At 36.5% G+C, this 25,597-nt stretch overlaps 1 protein-coding gene across 1 annotated transcript in view; it reads left to right on the forward strand.

Moving 5' to 3' along the window:
• LOC150098057 (uncharacterized) overlaps positions 1-25,597 on the forward strand; it is a 345,306-nt gene that overhangs the window by 280,505 nt on the left and 39,204 nt on the right. The window contains exons 21-22 of the mRNA XM_090406364.1: positions 10,375-10,716; positions 24,744-24,885. Coding sequence (XP_090262490.1) covers positions 10,375-10,716; positions 24,744-24,885 — 484 coding nt within the window. The remainder of the gene's footprint in view (positions 1-10,374; positions 10,717-24,743; positions 24,886-25,597) is intronic.

The raw sequence follows: 25,597 nt of genomic DNA on the forward strand, positions 1-25,597 counted from the left end.
AACTCTTACAAAAAAAAAAAAAAATGGGTATGAGGATGGCTGAATTACATCAGCACTCAATGAAACCATTCCAGACCAGTGGCTAAAATCAAAGATACTTTCTATGACCAACATAGTAGGGGAAGGCAATTAGCTGATTAAAAACATGAAAAATATGCAACAAAAAATTGGTGTCATTTGAGGGAGTCAAAACTTCCTCAAAATCTTACTCCCAGAAATATAGAACAAACAAACAATAAATCCTAACAAAAAAAAATTACTTTGACTACATCCACTTTACCAATATCTGTAACAATATCCACTTTTCTGCATGAGCAACTATTTACAACATCATGGGCTCAGCAGTGGGAAAATTGAGCAAGTCGATTGGCCCACCTTTTCCTCGTTAGGAGAATTCAATTTTCAGAATTTCTTGGGTAGTTGAGTTCATTGCCCCATGGAAGACCACTATGTTAGACACCACCTTGCATATAGGAGTACTCAAGTAGCTGATGCTGTGTTTAGTCTCCGAGCAGGGGTTTTCTAGCCTTTTTTTTTCTCTTTACCACCTCCCTATTTTTCTTGCATTGTGAAATATATTCAAGGCAATGCAAAACATGCATGGAAACCCATGTATGACTGTCAGCTCCTCTCCTATTGGTAATGCAGTGAATCATGTAACAGAGCGTATTGGACAAGCTGCCACAACTGCAATTTCTAAAACATCTGGTCAATTTCTGTGTTTTCCTAACCATGGTGGAATGATGATTGCACAGCAGCTAAAGAAGCCCAGAAAGATTGGGGTGTCTTTTGCAGATACTCTACAACAACAAACCTAACTACTTTTAAAAATGCTTCAGCCTGATCCATCATTAGAGCCAGAAGGAATCCTAGATCCAATATAAGTCTTTAATAACAAAATCTACCAGCATCAAAGAAATGTGAGATAAAATCTGGAAAATGAAGGTAGATACACCACCCACCAGCTTTCCATCCCAGAACATAATGGTTACACAGTTGCCAAGCCAGCATCAATTGCCAGCACACTTGGGATTTTTGCTAAAAGATAAATCTTTTGACACCCCCCCCCCAAGTTCCTTGCTCAAAAAAGCAAAGAAGAAAAACAATAAATTCTGTTTTCTTCAAAGTGCACAGAAGAATACAACAGGCCATTTACTAAAGAAGAAATGCTTAAATGCTCTCCCACTACTGTTGAACCATATAACATCCAGTACGAGATGGTAAAACATCTGTCGACATTGTCCCATAGATCAGCTGTTGCAATTTTACAACAGAATTTTCTGAGAGTATATTTCTAGATACTTGACAAAACGCAATTATTATTGCCTTTCCTAGGTCAGGGAAGGATCCAAAATCCCCAAATAACAATATTTGCAATTGGATGGTTGTGCAGTTATGGAAAAAATGGTTAACTCTTGTCTTTTAATGGTGTCTGGAGAGAGATAACCTTTTTTCTAGAACATAATCTGGCTTCTGAAAATATCATTCTACTACTGATCATTCAGTCTGTCTAGAGGCATCCATTTGAGATGCTTCCTAAAATGCAACTATCTAGTATCAGGTTTCTTTGATTGGAAAAAGCACATAATTCTTCTCGGAGATTTGTAATATTTAAGGACTACATGATTTTGGTCTCAGGGCATATCTTCCTCTTTTTATAAAGAACTTTCTATCTAACCAAATCTTCAGAGTCTGAGTGGGAACTGCTCTCTCTTCCAGCTATACCCAAGAGGAAGGAATCCCACAGGCCTCAGTATTATGTGTCATGCGTTTTGCAATCAAGGTCAATTTGATTATAAAACAACTTCCTTCTACAGTAAGTAATGCCTTCTATGTGCATGACTTTACCATCTTATGTCGTTCATGCAATATGAGAGTCATAGAAAGAAAGCTGGAGTAAGCCATTGAACATCTCTTGCAAATGGGTTCAAATTTTCACAGCAGAAGACAGTTTGTAAGCAGTTTTGCTGCAGATGTGGTCTTCATCCTGACCCAGAACTCTAAATAGGATGAACATTAATCCCAGTTGTACCAAGTTCTTTTAACTTCCCTTATTCCTAGTTTGTACTTTGAGACAAATGAACCTCCTTTGTCACTTCAACATCAACCTCCTTTGTCACTTCAACATCAACAGCTGTCTCTGTTAAACACAAAGAAAACAAAATCCTGCCAGACTACTCCATGTGACCAACTATTTTTGCCCATTCTATGAGAATCTGTATAACACTCAACAGACTACAATAAAACCCTTTGATTTGCAAATAAAAGCTTTTTCACAGCTCTCTCTCTTTATACAGCAGAGCACACATGCCAGTTAATGCACTGCCACCATGGCATTCATGCATACCACCCATCTCATTATATTCCAGCATCTTTCAGGCACACAAAAGGGAATATTCTGATTTTGTGCCATCTACACAAACAGTTCAAAATCAGAGAACCTAGTGGGACCTTCTGCTATCTTTCCAAACAGCATTATATCTGCACAAAAATCACACTAAAATGTAACAACTTTACAACTGAGTTGTATGCAATACAACTTGCATTAAAATATATTAGGCGCCTCACTTCAAGCTGGCTTTCCTTCTCTGCTCCCCTAAGGATCCACTTCCTCACCTCTCTATTCCAGATATTTGCAAGGTTTCTTGTTCTTACAACTTATCATATTATGGTCAGACTGGGGGACTGCTAACATCTACCTAGAACAACACAAAAAAATGCATCCACCACCACAACTATCATCAGTCAGGTCTATCACACCTTACCTTGGATATCTTGCATAGAATCAGATGGAAGAAAACTCTCATACTCCATCAGAGTAAATACAAATTTGAAAGATGTTTTAGTATCAGGCTAGTTAACAGCACCCATAGAGGACCTCATAAGACTTGAGTCTCCATTTGGTCTAATTTCATTTTTCCACTTATCAATTTTGTGTATAGGTTATTACAATTTTAACATTGTATTCCTGAAGATGTCTCTGTGACAGGAATTGAATATTGAAATGATTAAATCTTCTGTTTAATTATTTCTTCTTGTTCTGTAATTATTCCATTAAAATTGTAACATGACTGAAATAGAGACTAATAATAAGTGCTACCAAATTAAGCCTAAAATTGGATTATGGCAGTGTCTGATCTGCACAGAGTTTGAACAGAAGTTGTTCTTGCTTGGCCTCTGCATAGGTCATAGTCATCTCACACACTCCTTCCTATTCAGGGGGTGATGGCATGCCTATGTCTGACTCTTGTAATACTGGACTAACCATCAGTCATATTTTAATTGGCTGCCTTCATTTTATGTGAATGAGTGTGGTTATCATTTTAGTTGTATTCACAATTTACTTGAGCCCTATACTATACATTCAAGCATATTGTTATCACACTCAACAAATGTTTCTTTTCCAAGTGGCTATGTGCTTTGCAACAATATGTCTGGGGAAAGGGTGTCCTAGGTTCGATTCCCATTGAGGACATGAGGAGCTCAAGGATGTTCCTCAGCCATAGCCAAATTAAACTCATCTTGAGCATGGACAGTAGGATTCCCTTCCCAGTTTATCTGGGGTTTTTCATCCCACAAGCAGGCAAACCCAGCCCTGTGAACACACATGGATTACAATCAGGAATACTTGAGACCCAGCCATAGGCCTGATTCATCAGTTATTCTGGTTTCGAGCCTGGATAAAATTAGGGAGGATTGAGATGGTGCAAGTAATACTTCCCTGTAAATAGGGCCATATGGCCTTTGTATCATCATATGCTAAATAAATAAATATAGATATCTTTTACCATATATCATTTACATTATTTTTATTTATACAATGTTGTTTTTTAATTGTTTTATGATTTTTTTTCATAGATCAGTTTACATCTGCATCATCTATCATTTTTTATACTTGTTTTTGGATTAATTTGTATATACCCAGAAAAATGTTTGTCAATTGATATTCAGAATATGGTGGATTTGCAATTGCTAGAATCTGGAATAAATTTGGGAAACATACTCAAGTTATAACAACAGATGGATGCAGAAATTTGAATGTGAAATCTTAGTTGAAAATTTACTCTGCCTTGTGTCATCATTATTATTTATTTATTTATTATTATCATCATCATTATTGAAAAAACAATAATTAAAAATTTAAGTATATTTAAAAATAACTTTCATGAGCAAAATTATATAGTTCCAGGAACAGAAAAATAGCTGAGACTCAGAAACCCTATGTGTATTGATTTGTTGTATTGAAGGAGATGGATCAGAAATAATAGACATGTAGATGATGTACATGAAATTTAAGGGCTGCATTTTGAGAATTGTGAGGATAACACAATACACTGGATTGTAAAAATATTGAGGTGGATATTTACATATTGAAATAAAAGTTTTAGTTGCTTTATATACAAAGCTGTGATTAGGCTGCATTATGACTATTATGTGAAAATTTGATAAATCTGGCTTTTGAAGAGTTTGAAATGTGTCCCGAGAAGAAGGACTAAGATAGTCATGCCTTTGAAATGTTGAGTATAATGTTAGATTGAGGGATGCCATCTGCAGACACCACTTGATGAAAGGAGAGATCTGAAATGATTGGAACCTTTAAGTTAGTGAGAGGCTTTTATGCAATTAAGACAGAAGTAGTTTTTTCATAGTGCAGAGAGTAAATGAGTTTCAGGTGCATTCTAGTGAGCATTGTATTTGAAAGACTTCCTGCAAAGTGTCTTACAACTCCATAGAGGTTTGGTGGTAATGAATGAAAATTAATACTGAGAGATTCCAGTTTATTTGAATTTTAATATTTTTTATAAGTTTTATATTATATGATCAATTAATTTACATTTTTCACAAGCTATCGTTTTTTAATACTGTATTTAAAATTTACATGAGAAATAATAAACAATGCAATTCATCAGTTACAAAAAAATAAATAAATGAATAAAATAAATATGTCACACATTTTATCTGCTGTTGGGGAGGTTGATTTTAAATATGACTTTCTTGATTATCCTGCATTTTATTTATTATTATTATTATCATAATTATTAAACAGGTATCACTGGAATCAGAAGACTCATCACATGAGAGCTATTATTCACACAATACCTGTCATACCTCTCCTGAAACTTATTCTCTCACAAAACACACTGGCAACCCGTCCAACCACTTGCCATCCTAAAGGCAAAAAATCTGGTCCTAACACGCTAACCACACAATTTTCATGAGTGACTTCTCGTTTTCTCCCTTCTTGCAATGTACTGGGGGGGGGGGGGGGAAACTTCAGTGTCAATCCTATAAAACCTCTTTAATAACATATATTCTTCTATCATGTTATTAAAGAGGTTTTATAGGATTGACACCAATGTTCCCTCTAAGCTGTGTACACGCACACATTTTACAACTAGCTCACAAAGCAAAAAATATGCGCACACTAGATTTTCAAGATGAAATTCAAATTTATTAATTAAAGAAGTTCCACCTAAACATTAACCTATGAATTCTTTAAAAAATACGGTAACTCAGCAACGCTCAAGCCTATAACCTTGCATTTTTTATTACATTCTCGAAGTTGCACAAAACTTATAAATTTGAGGTTAGCGATTTGATGGCAAAGTGAAAGGGGTGTGGCTTAAATGTGTAATTTTTAAGTAGCATATAGAATGGCGTGTGGTTTGTTTACATCTCAGGCCTGACTCATGGAAAATTCCCAAACGTGATTGGCTGATCAAATTAGTTCAAGATCATGACGAATTAAAACAATGTTTTCATAATTTTAATAAAAATAATTAAATACTTTTAAAAACTTAAATTAGAGTCGATTAAAAATATTGTAGCATTTCAAAATTCTCTAATTTTTAAAAGAATTTTAAAATAGTAGACTAAATAATAACATTCGTGTACATGCATTGAGATATAATCAAGTTAATTAAATCTAGCCTCTAGGCATATCTTTTAGCTGTTGTGTTGCCCTCGGCAATGTTTAGTGTTGGTTCAGCTTTTGCCTTGCCAAGTTATTCAGTGAATAGTGTACATTTGTAAATTTATAAAAACAATAAAAAAACATTCTTCAAATAACAAAATTGCAAAAAACTGATGCACCATGTCAAATTCAAAGGAAGCAAAAGGTGTGAAGCGAAAATGAACTGCTAGCTGCTTTAAAAGTGAATGGCTGGATGAAATAGTGAAAACTGCTACGCCAAAAGCTCATGAGTTGATAAACATTCAGCTGCGTGAAATATTTATGTATGATGCTACAATTGGTGTTGTTTGTATTTATTGTCTTGATGCAAAGGTTGCTGGGGATTTTGCTAATGGGAAGAAGTTTGATGTCACTTGGAAGTTGGACTTTTTGAAATGCCATTTGACAAGTAAAATACATCTTGATGGTGTACACAAACTTCGGCAACAAAATTGTTCATTGCCAGCTACAAGAGTACTGCGTATGCTACGTGAAAGTTCAGATGACTGAGAGAGAAAATGATCAAACCCAGAGCAGATTAAAGTTCTTATTGACAGTGTCTTATTAGTTGTTAAGATGAATAACTCTTTACTTTCAGCATATTAATGAATATATGGAAAAGTATGTTCAACTCCGAGACAGCTGGCGAAGCAAAAATTATGCGTTTGAATTTCTAGAAACAGTCAATTTAATTGTTGAAAATGACATATTTGAGCAAATTGCATCTACAAATTTCCACACCTTAACCATTGATCAAAGCACTGATATAACTGTTAACAAATGTCTCATTCTCTATTTTAAGTTTAGACCTAAAGATTGTAATGAATATAAAACATATTTTAGTGGATAATTTAGTTACAGGCATGTGATGCCTCCTCCATTGTGTTAGTTATTAAACAGTTTTATCAAGAAAAGAAACTTGATCTCCAAAAAATGGTGATGTTTACCTCTGATGGAGCTGCAGTGATGCTGGGCAAAGTTAATGGTGTCGCTGCAAAACTTAAATTAGAAGTTCCACATCTTGTGTAGCTCACCATGAGGATCTGTGATACGTGGAAGGAAATTAAACTAATCGGAGATATTGATACATTAATGAGAACAGTGTACACACTCTTTTCTCGTTCCACAGTGAAAAGACATGAATTTAAAGAAATTATTGAGGCGTCTGAAAATGAAGCTCTTGCCTTCAGACCACTCAATGAAGTGCGGTGGCTATCCAGACATTTTGCATTACAGGCAATAATAAGAAACTATGATGGACTGATCACATCTTGTGAAAAAGACAAATCAGATGATCCCATGGTTAATTATTGTTACAATAAATGAACTAACGTGACATTCAAAGTAGCTGTTAATGTTTTTGTGATTTTAAAGTGATGTTTTTGAAGAAATGGCTTCCCTGTGCAAAATCTTACAAAGGAGTAACCTTACACCACTAGACAGTCATCATTTTGCCAGAGGGAAGATTAACAAAATCAGGAATCAGTATTTAGAAGGTGACTCTTGCTGAAGTGACAGAGTAAATGCTTTACTTAAACAAGAAGAGACTGAACTAGTAGATACTAGGCCCTGTTAAATTTTATAAATTGTTTGTGTGCACATTTAGAGGACAGATTCCCTGAGAATGAGATACAAGAATGGTCAGTGTTTGATATCTCCTCTATTTCACATTGTGATTTCTCATTTGGTAGTGAAAATGTTAATGTCCTTTGTCTTAAATATCATGATTTTCTGGATGATACTACAGAAATAATTAGTCAGTTTAATGATTTCAAATTTTCTGTACAAGAAAAAATTAAATGCAAAATGATATCAAATTTTACACAAATGGTTGTATTTGCTCTTCAAAATGAGCAATTTTGTGATTTGACAAAGTTGATGGATATTGGAGGAACCTTCCTTGCATCTAGTGCGGACTGTGAGCGAGGTTTTAGTCTAATGAATCAAATAAAAAACCAACTTAGAAACCGTTTAGGAGAATGTCATTTGGATATGCTAATGAGAGTGAAAAGTTACCAATTATATGGAAATTCAATTAATTTAGATAGTGTGTATAAAGAGTGGACAGAAGAGAGAAAAAATAAAAAGATAGAAGCTAGAACTAAACAAGATGAGAATTAGTAACGGACTTATTATGAATGTTTAACAAGGTGAGAATTAGTAATGGGAATATTTTGTTATGTATGTTTAGAGTTATTTGCAAAGTTAGAAAATTTAATTAAAGGCAATCAGTCACTAGTGTTTTATCTTTTTTTTTTTTTTACTTTATTTCTTACTTCTAATCAGATCAATATTAAATACATATAAAATATTTATGTTAGCTCTATGATTGATGTCACACAACTTACTTGGTGATGGTAATAATACACAGAATCCTATCTAGTACAATCGGTATCGTGTTGGCCTCGCATGCGTGAAGTCCCCGGATGGAGTCCTGCCCAAGGCTTGTGAATCGTAATTTCCGACTGTTTACTGGGGAGGCTACTGCTGTGTGTGGGAACATGGTGGGGAGTTGGGGTGACCTGGCTGACATCCCATTGACACCAGACGGTAAAGAGTGAACTAAAATCTTTTAACTTTTTTGCTTAAATGATTAGTATGGTGACTCGTATGGGTGCGCACATACTTTTCAAAAGAAGGCAAATTTCTGCGCACACTCACAGCAAAAAATTAGAGGGACATTGACACTGTTTTTTTTTTTTTTTTCTTCAGTACATAAGAAGGGAAAAAACAAGGAGTCACTCATGTTAATTATTTTTTGTTGATTCCCCTTTTTCACCTGTCAGCTAGTTTTTGAAGCCTATGTCCATCAATCCATTCTCATAGGGAGCATCCCATATACCTACCACAATCATCACTTTTGGATTCTCCTCCACCACTTCTTTGTCCCCATCGAATCTGATTGTCTAGATCTGCATGCAGTAGTCCATCTGCAGCCTTATTTAAACCTTATATAAGAATAACTTCCTGTGCCCTCTAAACTGCAACTGTGATGTTTAGAGGGTGCAGGAAGGCCATCATCTTCCTGCATTTTTCATTAAACTGGAAACCTTTACCCATACTGCTAGTCTATTTAAGTTTGCCATTGTTCTTCCCAGATTAGTATCATCAGCAAGCAACTGAATACAGTTGACCCTTGAACAACAGGAGGGGGTTAGAAGTACCGATTCCCCACGCAGTCAAAAATCCACATATAAGTTTTGACTCCCCAAAAACTTAACTACTAATAGCCTACTGTTGACTGGAAGCCTTACCAATAACATACAGTCAGTTAACACATATTTTGTGTGTTATATATATTATATACTGTATTTATCGATACTGTAAGTTTACGTCATCTGTTTACAAGATGAATCATCTGTCTGTCAGTACCTACATCAGTGCTGTCTTATATGATACATATTACTAACACTAGACATCAAAAATGAAAAGATAATGTGAAAAAGAAATTCATGTTTATTTACAGGTATAATGATTCATGCATTGATAATGAAGCAGCAATATATTGCTTTATGGCAGCCTAGCCTGTACACTAACGAATGAATCATTAAAAATTTTTTATTTTTATGTTGATTCATTAATTAAATTTAATTAATAGCAATTAATTTTATGCATTTATGATTTAATATTGCATCTTTACTTTTGTTTACATTGTTCTTGACTGCGAATGATGCTATGCAGATTTTTTTTGTATATTTTATGATAGTAAAATATAAAATAGACTAGTATCTGCACATATTTTATGCATTCATGACTTGCCTAACTTTTTCTTATTTTTTTTGATATTTTTAAGCTATGCAGTTCATCTGTGAGTTTTTCAAATTGCCGCAAATCTCCAAAATCTTTTCTTCTTATAATTGGACCCATGCAGTTCAAACCCCTGTCGTTCGAGAGTCAACTGTATTTCCTGTTAAATAATTTCCTATATCATTAATGTACAAATTAAATTACAGAGGACCAAGTACCGAGTCCTGTGGTGCACCGCTGATCACCTGACTTCTCCTGGACTCAACTCCTCTATAAACCATTCTTTGTCATCTATCCATCAGCCATCCTCTAATCCAAATTACCATATTTATTATATATTCGTAATGGATCTTTTGTGATGAATCTTCTGACTCCATGGAAATACTTGGATAATAATAATTATAGTTTGATTCTTCAGAAAGGTTTCCATTGTTAATTATAGTTTACCGTTGTTAGATGTGGTATCAAATGAAGACTTTTTCTAACTCTCTCACTTGCTGTAAAAAGAGATAATTATCCTTGCCATTTGAATAATGATTTAGTGCCATGCTACTTAGCTTACTATTTTAAAGATTAAATATTCTTATGTGATCAGAATACATGTGGTTTTGTTTTAAAATTTATTGTTTCCAGTATTAAAATGTTAGTGCTTAATTTTATTCTCTTTTGTGCAGGTTGCTCCTCTACATATACATTAAAAAAATTTCAGAAAATGATTGTCACCTCCCCTAATTATCCTAACTATTTTACTTCATTTACGGACTGCTGGTGGAATATCACTTATCAGAAAATGATTTTCTTATCATTTGAAGATCTTCAGCTTTCATCTGAGCAGTGTATAATTATTTACAGCAACAACCAAACAGCAAAAACATTTTGTGGTTTCAGTGGAATGCTACCAGATGATCTACTACTGAATACCAGTGTCAGCATTCATTTTGTACCTCATTCTATAAAAATGAATAAAAGCCCTTTAATTGGCAGTAGAGGATTCAGGTTGCATGTGGTTGCTGTAGGTAAGTCTCTCTCTCTATCTCTCTCATTTTTAGCATGTGAGAGAAGGGAAAAATTATGATTATTAGAGTCAGTTGATAACTTAAAGACATGAAAATATTGGTATTAAAATATGTGATTTTCATTCACCTGTATTTTCCATCTCCGAGATCCATAAGTTAAGGTCAATTCGAACACTCTATCTTGCACACCGTTCATTTGCGTTTTGGCTATTTTCTCTCTTATTCTACAAATTTATTCATCTGACTTCCTCCGTGCCAGCTTTTCTTATAATTTCAAAAATATTATATTTTAATTGCCAACTTCACTAAAAATTGTGAAGAGTCACTATTTGAGAGCACATTTACTAGGTTTCTGCCTATTTTCATAGTGTCATCTGTTGATTGCTGATATTCATACCAGATTTGTTGTTGTCATTCAGTTTTGTTAAACATTGGGGGGGGGAACAATCCCACAGCAATGGTGGGATAGTGGCAATGCTTTTCTCGTCTTTTCTTCTCATATTCTGACTTCTACATCTCAATCTTTTTTACTTTCCTATCTTTCCAGACCATAATGGGATTCACTGTTCTGCCATTTGGTGCATCTTATGAATATTGAGAAAAAGAAAATCTGGTAGCATGCATACACTTCTTTCACTCCTGCTTTGGTAGGACATTATCATTTGGCTAGTGGATGTGCCTGCAAGGATCAACAGTATTGTTGTAAGTCTCGTTTTTCATGCTCTAGGACAGAGCTGTCCAACCTTAGGTAATCCGAGAGCCACATTAAAAAAAAATTATCCGAGGGCCGCATCCAATGCGTATCTAATAATTTAGTGAGCAGCAGCGACACTCGATAGCTGAACAAACTAAACGCGTGCTCACATTTCCCATGAGCACCCGGAGCATGAGCATTAGATCAAAACAGTGTAAGAATGCTTCTTTGACACATCTAATATTTGAAAAACACGTGTGCATATAGTGATATAAAAACACCAAATAAAATAGCCAACATCGAGATTATTGATTAGTAATAGAATTAAAATATCTAATACACATTTGGTTCAAATTGTTATTTTATTTTTTCACTAGTGAAAATCAAAACCCACAGGTGGGCTGCACAAAACACACCGAGGGCCACATGCAGGCTGTGTTTTGGACAGCCCTGGTCTAGGAGCCAGAGCTCAAGACTTGCTGTAGTGGTGCACATAGATAACATCTTGCTTATAAGATAGATAACATCTTGCTTATAAGATATTGGGTGTTGTTGTGTTTTCTGGATATGTAATGGGTGGGAATTTCTAGCTTTGACTTAAAGTCTCTCTGATAATAAATTTTATTATCTTCAAATTGCCCAACAAAGTTTAGAAACCTTATATCCTTTGTTAAGAAAAATTATAATCAGAAAACATCTGATTCATTAAATATTTCATCATTAGTCAGTATGGAAAATGTTGCTCTCTGGGGGAAGACAGTTTTTAAACTATGAATTTCACGCATGAGTGGTCATAATATTTATAGCACAAGTGCATAGTGTAGTGTATGGAAAGGTGGTTATGAGAAAAAAATTCTCGAACAGCTGGAGGTTGTAATCCTTAGAGAAAACTGCAGCAAAAACTGTTTTGAGTAACAGAGGCAGTTGGAATGAAAGAAAGAGGAGGATCTAGTTCATTACCTTCAAAGTTGAGTATATGAATGTTGATAGCAGCTGCTTGTGCTTTTACATGCTTAGAAAAAATTGGATGATGAAGGTTAATTTGCTGGAACACTGAGAGAGAAGGAACCATCTCTTAAGTGAAATGCCCTCTCCTTAAGAACATTATTCTGAGGTTGGACAATTAATAGTAGACTGAGTTTTAGTGACACTGTATTAGAGCATGGTAAGCAGATCATGTTTAAGACATTTCTGGATGCTTGATAGCACCCAATAAAATACCCAGTTATTTCACGAGTCATATTAGATTGGGATCTTGTTCCATATGACAAATTTCTCTTCATCAAATGACAACTATAAGGTTATAAATAAGAGTGCTGATGTTTTGACATTTACTAATAACCTCCCAAAATTTAACATCATCTGCAAAGAACTGAATATCTCTTTGTAGTCCAGTTGACAGTATCATTGATATAAAGATTGAACAGTAATAGTCTCATTACTGAACCATAAGGAATTCTACCTGTAACCTTTCTGTACCCTGATATTCCTCCTACATATACAATTCTGATATCTATCAGAAAGCCAATAACCTAATATTCAAACTCATATATTGCAACTTAAAAACTAATTCATGTGGTAGCCTGTCAAAATGCCTTTGAAAAATCCAAAAAGAATGACAATGTATGCCTTACCCTCATCCACTACTCTTATTACTCTATTGTAAAAGAGTAACCAGATTACTAAAACATTTGGTTTAAGTGTTCTTCTCAGTGCAAAGGATTATCACACCTCATAATGGAGATAATTAATGGCTAGCACTTCACATCAATGCTTCTTCAAGAACTTGTGTTCTTCATGTTTCAGTAGACGATAGATGTGGTGAAAGGTAGGAAAATGAATGGGGGAAGTCAGTTTACGAGGGCTGTTTGATAAGTCCGTGCAAAGTCTAAAAGATGGTGCCACCAGTACGTGTCGAGGTTATTTTTAGTTGCTGGCAACTGTTGGAGGATCACACAAGTTTCAGTCAGATAGATCTATTACTCTGTGTTTGCTGTTCATTTGAATCGATCACGTACCATGATTTGTGAAAAATGGATGAGAAAGAATTTCTTGTAGTAATTAAACATTACTTTTTGAAAGGCAAAACGGCTCAGGAAACCAAAGCTAAGCTTGATAAACGTTTAGTAACTTTTGAAGTGGCCATATGAGCACATATGACCACGTGCCATGTTGGGATCACTTCTCCAGAAATTATTGAAAAAATCCATGATATGGTGATGGATGATAGAAGAGTGAAGATGCTTGAAATTGCTAAGGCTGTGGGCATCTCAAATGACCATTTACATATGAGAAAACTGTCTGCAAGATGGGTGCTGCATTTGCTCACACCAGATCAAAATTGTCAACGTGTGAACTGTTGCAAGGACAGCTTGAAGCTGTTTCAACAGAAACCAGAGGTATTTTTGCTTCATTTTTGTAACAGTGGACTAAACAAGGATTCATCACTACCTGCCTGAGACAAAGGCACAGTCAAAACAACTGGTTGTAAACAGGGAATCTGCACCAAAGAAAGCGAAAACCATTCCTTCAACAGGAAAGGTTATGGCTACCATCTGGGATGCTCGTGGCATAATCTTCATAGACTTCTTGGGAAAAGGACAAAACAGTTGCCGGAGTGTATTATGCATCTTTGCTGGATTGTTTAAATAATGAAATAAAGGAAAAACGACCACACTTGACGAAAAAGAAGATTTCACCATGACAACACACCCTCTCACTCTTCTGCAATTGTGACCGCAAAATTGTTCGATTTACGCTACGAAGTCCTTTTGCATTTCTCTTCCCTCCCCCTCCCCCCCTCCAGATTTGGCTCCCTTGGACTACTTTGTTTCCAAACATGAAAAAAATGACTGGCAGGAAAGAGATTTTCATCAAACGATGAGGTGATTGCTGAAACAACTGCCTATTTTGAAGAGTTGGACAAATCATACTATATGGACGGGATCAAAAAACTCGAGCATCGTTGGACTAAGTGTATAGACCTCAAAGAAGACTGTTGAAAAATAAAAAATGTTTGTCCCAAAAAAATTGGTTTCTTCGTTTTTGCACAGACTTATCGAACAACCCTCGTAATGCAACTGAATATAAGGTTTTGAAATCTGCAATCCACAGATGGGATGTTTTGTACTCACTTGATGGAGTTATACTGAAGAAGTAGAGGAATCAAGGGATCTTGGGGTGTTGTAAATGGAAATTTTTAGTTCAGGGGACACATTGAAGGTTATGAAGACATCTCAGAATTGCAGCAATATTGAGAACATTGGCCATGAGAGATAAAAGGGTGATGGTTCCATTGTATAAAGCTTTGTTCAGACCTCATCTGGATTTCTGTGCTCAGCTCTGGTTCCTAGGATTTGAAGGAAATGAAATAACCTTGGAAAGAATACAGAGATGGATAACAAAAATGATATCAGGACTATACAGTGTTGATTTATGAGGGGAAGAAAGAGACTGGGGGTATACATGCTGCAAAGTTTGGTATACCCTTTGAGAGGGAGGATAAGATTGAGACATTTAAGCTGTTGAAGGATTGTTATTGGATTAACAACACTGGGGAGATTTTTCATATGGTAGAATGAGGGGAACAATGGACTATCCCTAGAAGTTGAAAATTGAGGTAGTGAGTAAAAGGGTAAGAAGTAATTTTTTTGCACAGAGTGGTAGGTGCATGGAATGCATTGCCTGAGGAGTCATACAATAAACTTTAGTGCTGACCTCCCACAATGAGCCTGATGACTCCATGGAGGTCAAGAAAATAATAATATTGATAGGAAAGATAGGAACTCTATATGCACAATAAATAGATATATTTGAAGGAAATAAGGAACCTGAAGGTAATTTTACCTTATGACCTGAAATTTAGAATTATGAGGACATCACAATAGTTTATGATGATGAGGATTACATTGGTAGGTGGAATGTTTGTTAAATTTCATCACCTGGTTTTTGAAGAGAAAAAATATTTTCAAAAGAGTTCAGAGACAAACTAAGGTAATGTCAGGTCTCTAGATTTGGATTTGAAAATAGATTGACAGAATGCTTTCATTCAGAGCTTGGTGATATGATTAAAACATAAGCTGGAGAAGGATTTGTACTGGATTACTGCAGAAGAAATTTTTCATAAAACTGAGAGGGACAGAAGTTCAACAAGCACTGATCTCTGAATGTTGTATATGAAGGATGTGAGCAAGGGAGAGAAGCTGTCTCTTTTACTTCAATATTATTATTATGGAGTAAGGACTCCCTGGAGTAATATATATTACTCCAGGGAGTCCTTACTCATCAAGGGATACCCTAAACATCATGCCAAGTGTTTTCCAACATTTGCGCAGTATCTATCATACTTTGCATTGAACTCATTCACTACTCTCCAAGCAAAAAACCTAGTCCTAACAATGCCCTTGCTAACTACTCTTGCTCAATTTCCAAGGATAGGCCCTAGTTCTCCCACCACTAGACCTGTTCTGAAAAATTTCATCTGTATCAGTGGTGTAGCCAGAGCTTTTGCCACCCCTCTCAACACACGTCAAAACGACATATAGGGAAATAAATTAAAACACTGCGTTTATTTTTGAAGTAAAACTAATTTCAACATTCTAAAATGTTATTTTTCTTGCTTTTCTGTTAGCAAAATTGTCGATGACACTGCCAAAGTCTATTTAATGTAAGTAATTCTTAATCAATTTTATTTAGAAAAACTCGTCTCGCAACTAGCAGCACTTACAGCAATTGTGAGGAAAATTTGCACTATTATTGCAATATTTAGAAATGAATTCTCAAGACTGTATTTTAGAATTAACTGCAAAAGTTCAAAAAAGGTTCAGAGTGCCCAGGGCAGACTGACACCCCTGTTAGCTACGCCTCTACCCTGTATTAATCTTGTAAAATCCCTTCAGTAATTTGTATGTCTCAATCATATCGCCCCTTTTCTATCTGTAACCCAGTTTTTGTCTATCCATTCCTGTTTTACACTTGACTGAATTCTCCAGTATCTTGATAGCAACTCCTGATATACTGATTGGTTAGTAATTTCGCCGCTTGGTGTCGCACTGATTAGATCGTCGGCTTGTCGAGAGCTCCTGAAAATATTAGTAGTATTTTGTGTTAACATTAGATATTTTACTAGAATTTTAAGTAGTATTGTTTGCTTTTTGTTTCTTGGTGTGTCTGTGCAATTTTTGCGTGTTTTCTGTTATTTTAATTATTATTTTTAAGAAAAGATAGCGTACACATGGCACCGATAAAGAAAAAAAATGGCGGCCAGGTCGGCGTGTTTGTTTAAGAGTTTTGATGTAAACGAATTTATGCAATGTGCTGTCTGTGAGATGTATGCCTTGCGAAGAGCGGTGGGAGTCTGGTTAGAAAGTGATAGTGGAGCTAATATGTGTAGAAAGTGTAAAGAGAATGAGGACTTCAAGCGTGTTTCGTGTGTCGAGAGTGATATCGTTAACGATAGTCAGAATGTAGAAAATGGCGGTGTGCTAGAGAATTGCGTGGTAGTGCCAGATAGAGGTGTGAGAGCGTTGCTGAAAGTGTAAATGAAGGTAGAAACACAGAAAGAATGGATGATTTGATCGATAATGAAAATGGTGAGATAAATGCGAGTAGCGAAATTGCCCGTTTGAATGGTGCAATACACAGAGCTAAAAGACAACTGGAGCGTATGGAAAAATGTGTGTTGAACATACCGACAAATAACCGGCGGAAGTCTGTGACGGCAAATAATAGAATGTTCGTAAACGTCAATAAAATGAAGGAGCGAGTGCTGTATGGGGATTCGCTATTAAGAGGCGTAATAATTGAGAGTTTAACGAAGTCGTACCAGCCGAGTGCGAACATAAAGGACATCAGCGAATCTATTCGACTGCAAAAACAGAGGGTGAAAGAGATGATAATCGTGGAAGGAACGAATGATTTGAAAGAGGACAAAATGGAAATGATGGATGTGAGGGAGTTGTTTGAGGTAGCAAAAGAGAAGAGTGAGAGAGTTAGGATGGTGAGTATCTTACCGCGGTATGACAGCGAAGTGTTTAGAAGGAGGGCCATAATCGCCAATGACTTTATGCGTGGGTTATGCATGGAGAGTGGTGTGGAATTTGTGGATGTGTGGAATGAGTTCGATGGGCGAAAGGACTTATATAAGATGGATGGGTTACATTTGAATGGAGTTGGTGTATGGAGACTTGAAAGAGTGTTGATGAATGATGTGGAAGAGTGGATGTACAGATTCAGGGAAACTAGATTTATTAAGGGGGGGGGTAGATATGCAGACTTTAGGGGAGCAGTTAAGTGTATGAATGAGTATATTATGCCCGAGCGAGTACGACGGACAACAAATCAGAATGGGATAGTTAGTATAAGTCATCAAAGTAGGGATGGGACAAATGGGCTTCTGCGATTCATGTACACTAATGCCAGGAGTATTAGGAACAAGAAGGAAGAGTTTTTGGCCATGGTTGGCACTTCCAGGCCACAGGTTGTTGGTATTAGTGAAACATGGCTGACAGAAGATGATAAAGCTAGTGGGATTGAATGCGACAGGTATAGCATGTTCAGGAGTAACAGGGTGAATAAAAAGGGAGGAGGAGTGTTATTGATGATAGCTGATGAGCTTCAGCCAAGGAGTATAGAAGTTGAACTGCAGGATGGTGAAAAAAGCACATTTGAGGCTGTTTGGTGTGAGATAGAATCTAGCAGAACAAAATATACAATTGGGTGCTACTATAGACCGGGTGATGGAGTGGATGGTGGGGGTAGTATGCATAAGCAAATAGAAGAAATGAGTGGAAGGAGGGTAATTATTTTGGGTGATTTCAATTATGGTAACATTGACTGGAAAGAGGAGAGAGCACATGGGAGGAAGGAATTGGATTTTATGCGGTTATTAAGGGACAACTATCTACGGCAACATGTATTGGAAAATACCAGGGGGCAGAGAGTGCTGGACCTAGTAATTGCAACTGAGAATGTGGCTGTAATGAACATGACCATGTTGCCACCAATTGGTGAGAGTGACCATAAGGTCATGACTTGGGAGGTGGCTAAAGGAGTCGAATTTACAATTAAGACAGGGTACATGTGGAATTACCGGGCTGGTAAGTATGACAAGCTTAGGTGTGTGCTTGGCTCAATGCCATGGCATGTAAAACTGCAAGGGCTGGATGTTGATAGTGCATGGGAGGTGGTTAAGAACTGTTTGCAGGAGGCAATGGTTGACTGTATACCAAGAGTCCGAATAATAAATCAAGTAGGGGTTAAATGGATGAATAACACTATTAAGCTAGTGGAAGGAATTTAAGGAGAAGGGTGACCATCAGGCGCAGGAACAGTATAAAGCTCAGGCCAGGATGGTAACAAGGGTGGTAAGAAAAGCAAAAGCAGATTACGAAAGGAAATTGGCCATGCAGGCTAAAGAGAATCCCAAACAGTTTTTTCAATATGTTGTAAGTAAAAGGAAAAATGCTCATGGTAGAATGATCTTAAAAAATGCTGAGGGTAGGGAGGTAACTGAATCAGTCGATATTGTGGAATTACTGAGCGAGCACTTTGCAAGAGTATATCATCCAGGTGGTGACTTTGCAGGAATGGAAGAACCAATAGCTTATACTGGAATTGTGATGAATGAAGTAGAGGTAACTAGTCTATTACAGAACCTCAATGTCAATACATCTGTGGGATTGGATGGTATACCAGCTCGTGTCGTACGTGAAGCGGCAAAAGAATTGTCAGTGCCCTTGACCATTTTGTTTAATTTGAGCCTCAGGTCTGGGTCAGTCCCAAGGGGGTGGAAAGAGGGGAAAATAGTTCCGCTGCATAAAGGTGGTTCCAAGGCTGCTGTTGAAAATTACCGGCCAATCAGCATAACAGGAATCATTATCAAGGTCTTAGAGAAAATAGTCAAGAGGAAAATACAAGATTGGATAGAAGAAAATGGGATACTGTATTAGGGACAGCATGGTTTTGTGAAGGGTAGGTCATGCCTTAGTAACTTGCTCACGTATTATAACACAGTGACGGCTGAACTGGATAAGGATAATGGGTTTACAGTGATTCTACTGGACCTTGCTAAGGCCTTTGACAGGATACCACATGGAATTCTATTCAGTAAATTGCAGCATATGGGAATGGACATAGGGTTGGTGAGATGGATAGGAGGGTGATTGACGGAGAGATATCAGAGAGTGGTTTACTCAGGAGTAGAGTCCACAAGACGGCCTGTGACTAGTGGTGTGCCACAAGGATCTGTTCTTGGACCACTGCTGTTTAATTTGTTCATAAATGATATAGGAAAGGATCTGAGAGGAACAGTTCATTTGTTTACGGATGATGCGAAGTTGGGTAGGGTAATAGTGAATGCAGATGACGTCAAAATTTTGCAGGATGATTTGGATAGATTGGAGGTCTGGGCTAAGGAGAATGGATGTCAATTTAATGTGGCAAAATGTAAGGTTATGCATTTTGGGGTGAAAAGATTGGCGGCAGTTTACTGCATTGGTGGAACCGTGCTCCAGGAAATTGATGAGGCACGAGATTTAGGAGTGTTGGTGGATAAGGAATTGAAATTTAGGGGACACATTGCAAAAGTGGCCAAATCAGCTCATCAAATCACTTGGTTGCTGAAGAATACGTTGACAAGCAGGTTATTGTTCCTCTGTATCGAGCCTTGATAAGACCCCATCTCGACTACTGTGCTCACCTAGGTTTCTTCTTGATGGGGAGGAGGTGGAGAGGATCCATAGGTGAGTGACCAAGATGATAGCAGGTCTGTGGAATGAACCGTATGAGAACAGGTTGAGGATTTGTGGGTTGCAAAAATTGGTTGATAGGCGGAGGAGGGGAGATATGATTGAGACATTCAAATTACTGAAGGGTTTCTATAAAATTAATTCAGAAGATATTTTTGAGAACAGGGCTGGTTGTGGGAAGACTAGGGGACATCCATGGAAACTGGGCAAAAGTGTGGTTAGTAAAGGTGTTAGAGCTGGGTTCTTTACTTTTAGAGTAGTGAATGAGTGGAATGTGCTCCCTGAGTCTGTGGTGGATGCTGTGACAGTGAATGAGTTTAAGGCGAGGTATGATAGATACTGTATGAATGTCGAATAGTTGTGATGAATATGATTTGGGGCCTCCCTCGATGAGTCTAATGACTCCCTGGAGTTGCCCGTAATAATAGTAATAATTTGCTACATCAGTCTTGGAGTCTCCTTGATGCAATGGAACTAATTTCTCCTCTTTTCAGCCCTCCCCCCCTTTGGGACTAGCCCAGAAGGGTAGTTTAACTGAGACTTAGTTTAAATAATGTGGTCAAAGGCACTGACAATTCCCTAGTACTTTCACATAAAACTAAAGCTGGTATACCATGTAATCCCATAGTTGTATTCACATTAAGGTTCTGTAATATGCTATGCACCTCCATTTCATTTATCTCAGTTCTCATATATCTCTTTGCCTCTCTCTCATTATTGCAATATCTCCACCTGGATGATGGAAAGTGTTCACTTAGTAATTCTAGTATTTTGACTGATTCAGTTACCTCCCTACCATCGGCATTCATTAAAATTTTTCGGTCATAAATATTCTTACTTCTACTTGCAGCATATTGAAAGAACTGTTTGGAATTATCTTTGTCCTGCTCTGCTAATTTCCTTTCATACTCTGCTTTTGCCATTCTTACCACACTGCTTACCCTTCTGACCTTTGCTTTGTACTGCTCAAGTGCCTGCAGGTCATCTTTTCTCTTTGAAATTCTCTCCACAAATTTTTATTTTTTTGTACTCCAGCTTAATGTTGGTGTTCATCCCTTTAACTTCTACTTGATTTATTCTCCTGAATTCTAGGTATGCAGTGTATTACTTTCAACCCTTGTAGTTTCATATACCATCATACTGATCCAAGCAATTTCCTAAGTTTTCATACTTAGTAGTCCTGTAATTCCACACGCACACATATCTCCCTCGTAACTGAAAATTCCACACATTAAGTACCTCCCAGGTCAAGATCATATGATCACTCTCACCCATTGGTGGCAATGTAGTCATGTTGGTTATAGACAAATTCTCACATGCATTTACTAGATCTAGCACATTCAAACCCCTAGTATATTCCATCACATGCTGTCTCAGGTAATTATTGCTTAGTAACTGCATAAATTCCATTTCCTTCCTCCCATGTGTCCTCTCCTCCTTCCAATCAATGTTCCCATAATAATTGCCTTCCTCCACTCGTTGTGCTTATTTGCCAATGCATACTATCCCAATCATCCTTTCCATCCCATAGAAGCATTCAACTGCATATTTTGTTCTGCTGGCCTCTTTCTCATGCCAGATAGCCTCAAATGTGCTATTTTCACTGGCCCCCTGCAGTTGAATTTCTACTCTCTTTAGTTGCAGTTCATCTGCTATCATCATTAACACTTTTTCCTTCCCCATTCTTTTCTCTCTATCCTGAACGCTATACCCTTCACATTCTATTCCACTAACTATATCATCTTCTGTCAGCCATATCTCACTAATGCTAATAATATTTGGCCAACCAATGCCAAAATCTCCTCTCCCTTGTTCTGAATATTCCTGACATTAGCATACATAAAGTGCAAAAGCTCATTAGGCCCACTGCTATCCTGATGCATTGTATCCATTCTGGTTTGTTACCAGTGGTGCTAACGTAGGCATTTTATACACATTCTTACACTCAACTGCCTCATTGATGTCTGTATATATCCACTCAATAGCTTTCTCCTTAAAAGCTCTAGTTTCTCTGATTTTGCACATCCACTTCCACTTCATTCAAGAACACTTTTTCCAAACTCTGGACACCAAATCCATTCAGATGCAAACCATCCTTCCTGTATAAGTTCTTTTACCATCACACATCCTCAAAACTCCATATTATTCCGTCTGCATAACCTATGCATCAAGTCATTAACAATTATGGCCCTCCTTTTTAGCTCTACTCTGTCATACCACGGCAACAGACTCGCTATCTTAATTCTTTCACTCGTTTCTTTTGCTACTTCCAGTAATTCTTTGTCCTCCCTCATGCCATACTTTTCTCCTTTCAAATTATTCATTCCATCCAAAATGATCAACTCTTTCACTTTATCCTTTAGTGCTCTGTGTGTATAGCACTAAAGGATAAAGTGATAGAGGTTTATGCTGTGAAGAATTGATGTTCGAGGCTTCATGGAATATTATCAGCACTGAGAAAGGATTAAAACAAATTTTAATGCTTCCAATATTTCGTCTCAATCACAGAGACATCTTCAGGGATTACAAAATACTTTTTGTAACAACACACACGAACAGTCTTTTTTGAATTTATTATTGGAGCATGGAGGATGGGAACCATTAATGCTATCCTAGAACTAAAAATACTAATAGAAAGATCACTTGAAAAAAATAGGAACATTTACATATGCTTCATGGACTTTCAGAAGGCTTTTGACCTGGTAAAACATAATAAAATGTTCAATATATTAGATAAATTAGACATAGAAGATCATGTACTTAAGATTATAAAAATGATTTACACCAAACAGAAAATGCAGCTGTTTAATGCTGAGACTTCTGTAGTGAAAATAAAAAGAGGAGTTAGACAAAGTTGTATCCTTTCACCAAATCTCCATGACTTATTTTTCACGGTATTAACAACACCACAAACACTTTTATCAACAAAGATGTTTTATTAACGCGTTAATAAAACATCTTTGTTGATAAAAGTGTTTGTGGTGTTGTTAATACCGTGAAAAATAAGTCATGAATAACCATCAACACCTAAGCTTATTTGTTAGATTTCACCAAGTCTATTTAATATCTATAGTGAGACAGTGATGAAAAAGATTGAAAAACAAAAAATAGGAATTAGTATCAATGGTATAAAATAGAACAATCTTAGATATGCTAATGTTACCATTCTAATAGCAGAAAACATAAACCAATTAATCAAATTACTGCAGCTACTAATTGAAGAAGGTAAAGAATTTGGATTAGATATAAATGCAAAAAGGACCAAATTTATGAAAATCTCAAAAGAAAGCAGATCTGAGCCAGAAATATTTATAAACAATATGAAAATTGAACATACAACAGAATACAAATATTTAGGCATCTACTTTACTGCAGATGGAAAGCAAGATAAAGAAATAAAAACAAGAACAGCCATAGCTAAAGATGCATTCTGGAAAAATAAAGATATGCTCAAAAGTTCTGAGTATCGAGACAAAGAAAAGAATGATAAGAACATTAGTGTGGCCAATTTTCACAAGTGAAACCTGGATATTCAAGAAGAGAGTAAGGCAACAGATAGTGGCCTTTGAAATGTGGTGCTATAGGAGAGCTCTGAAAATCTCATGAACAGAACATGTGACAAATACAGATGTCCTACAGAGAAGGAGAACACATAGATCTTTATTACAGGAAATGATCCAGAGAAAGATGAGATTGGCAGGACATGTACTGAGAGGTTCATCAGGACAGAGGACACTAACAGTTTTAGAAGGAAAAATTATAGGAATAGGATCAAGAGGCAAAAAACAAAGGACATGGCTTGAAGATATAAGATCATGAATAGGATCACATGGCTATGCAGAAACAAAAAGGAAAGCCACCAACAGAGAGAACTGAAAGGACATGGTGCTGTACCCTCTCACTGAGGAAGCTACATGAAGAAGAAATCCCTGAAGATGTCTCTGTGACTGAGACGAAATATTGGAAGCATTAAAATTTGTTTTAATCCTTTCTCAGTGCTGATAATATTCCATTAAACTTCCAACATGAATCCTTCACAGCACTTAAGCCTCAACACATGGATTCTGATCATTCATGGTGAAGAAATAGCACGTAAAGCAAAACAATATGGTGAGTCGAAACTACGCTGATTGAGACAATTAAATCAGTTGGCCTTTTTAAAAAGATGTCGGAACTCGAGAGTTATTCCTAACTGTGTTAGATTTAAAATCAAATAAAGCCCTCTGGATATACAAACGTGCTAGTCTGCCACTATTACGAGAGCAGATTGCCGCAACTCTCTCCAGCCTCTCTACGACAAACGCTACCATTGGCTCATTACAATCAGAACCCTCCGCTATACTCACTCCTGAACTTTGGTCCATTCTCTTTGGCATCTCAGAAGCTTCTGCTCAGAAAGAATTCAAAAAAAAAAAAATAAAAATAAGCACATCAAAAACTTTAATAACCTTTGTTCCTATTTTGTTTTTTCCTAAATGCCCTGTCATTTAGTCTCTCTTACATGAACATGTAATATATAATATGTGCATGCATTCATTCACACATTTAATTATTAATTACTGATACTTTTTTGTTTATTCTTTTAGATAATGGTGCGGAACTCGGCAGCGATAAAGCAACCTTTGAAGTTTCTGACCAATCAGGCTTTTTTGCTTGGATATTGAAGCCTTCTGACCTTCAAGCAAGGAATATTCAAATTAACATAAATTGGACTGGACCAAGAGATCCGTAGGTTTTTTTTTGCATATCTGTTCTCATATTTAGATATATCTTTCTTTAAATGAAATTCAGTCACTTATGCTGACCTCAGACTATTTCATCAGAACTTCTGATTTCCTGACACAGTAAGCCATATCAGAAAGGAAATGCCCAGCACTTTCTGGGTCTATACATATGCAGTGGTTTGTGGTCTAGACTTCAGGTTTGAAGTAGAATACTAATTTAGAAATATATTGTTAATACAATGCACATTGAAAAGTCCATTGGTTACCCCGACACTTTTTTCTTTGCAAATTGTAAGGACTATTTTTGGTTTCACTTTTGTAATATGTTGTTAACATGATCTCAGTATATCTTGACTTGTTTAGATAGAACTAAAGTATGTTAACCATTTCAGTTTGTTTGATATAATGATTTAGTTTAGATAATTCAGTCATATGAAATAGTCTACTTACAGTTAAGGTCTGCTATTAATATGTATCTAATCTGCTGACATTTATGCTAAGAGTGAAATGTACAAGGCATCATCAACAACCATGGGTCCAGTGCCCATAGGTGTCCGATGCCATCTTGATATGATTCTTCCATTGCAGTCTATTTTGTGCAAGATGACTCAGTTTGTGTATAGAGTTTCTGCACCATTTGACAATGTCATCGTCCCATTCTCTGTTTGGTCTTCCTTTCTTGTTCTTTCCTTCAATCATCCCAAACAGCAGCATTT

The sequence above is a fragment of the Typopeltis vanoorti genome, chromosome 16 (assembly GCF_054136105.1).
Source record: "Typopeltis vanoorti isolate ZY-2024b chromosome 16, IOZ_Tvanoo_1.0, whole genome shotgun sequence".
Lineage (NCBI taxonomy): Eukaryota > Metazoa > Arthropoda > Arachnida > Uropygi > Thelyphonidae > Typopeltis > Typopeltis vanoorti.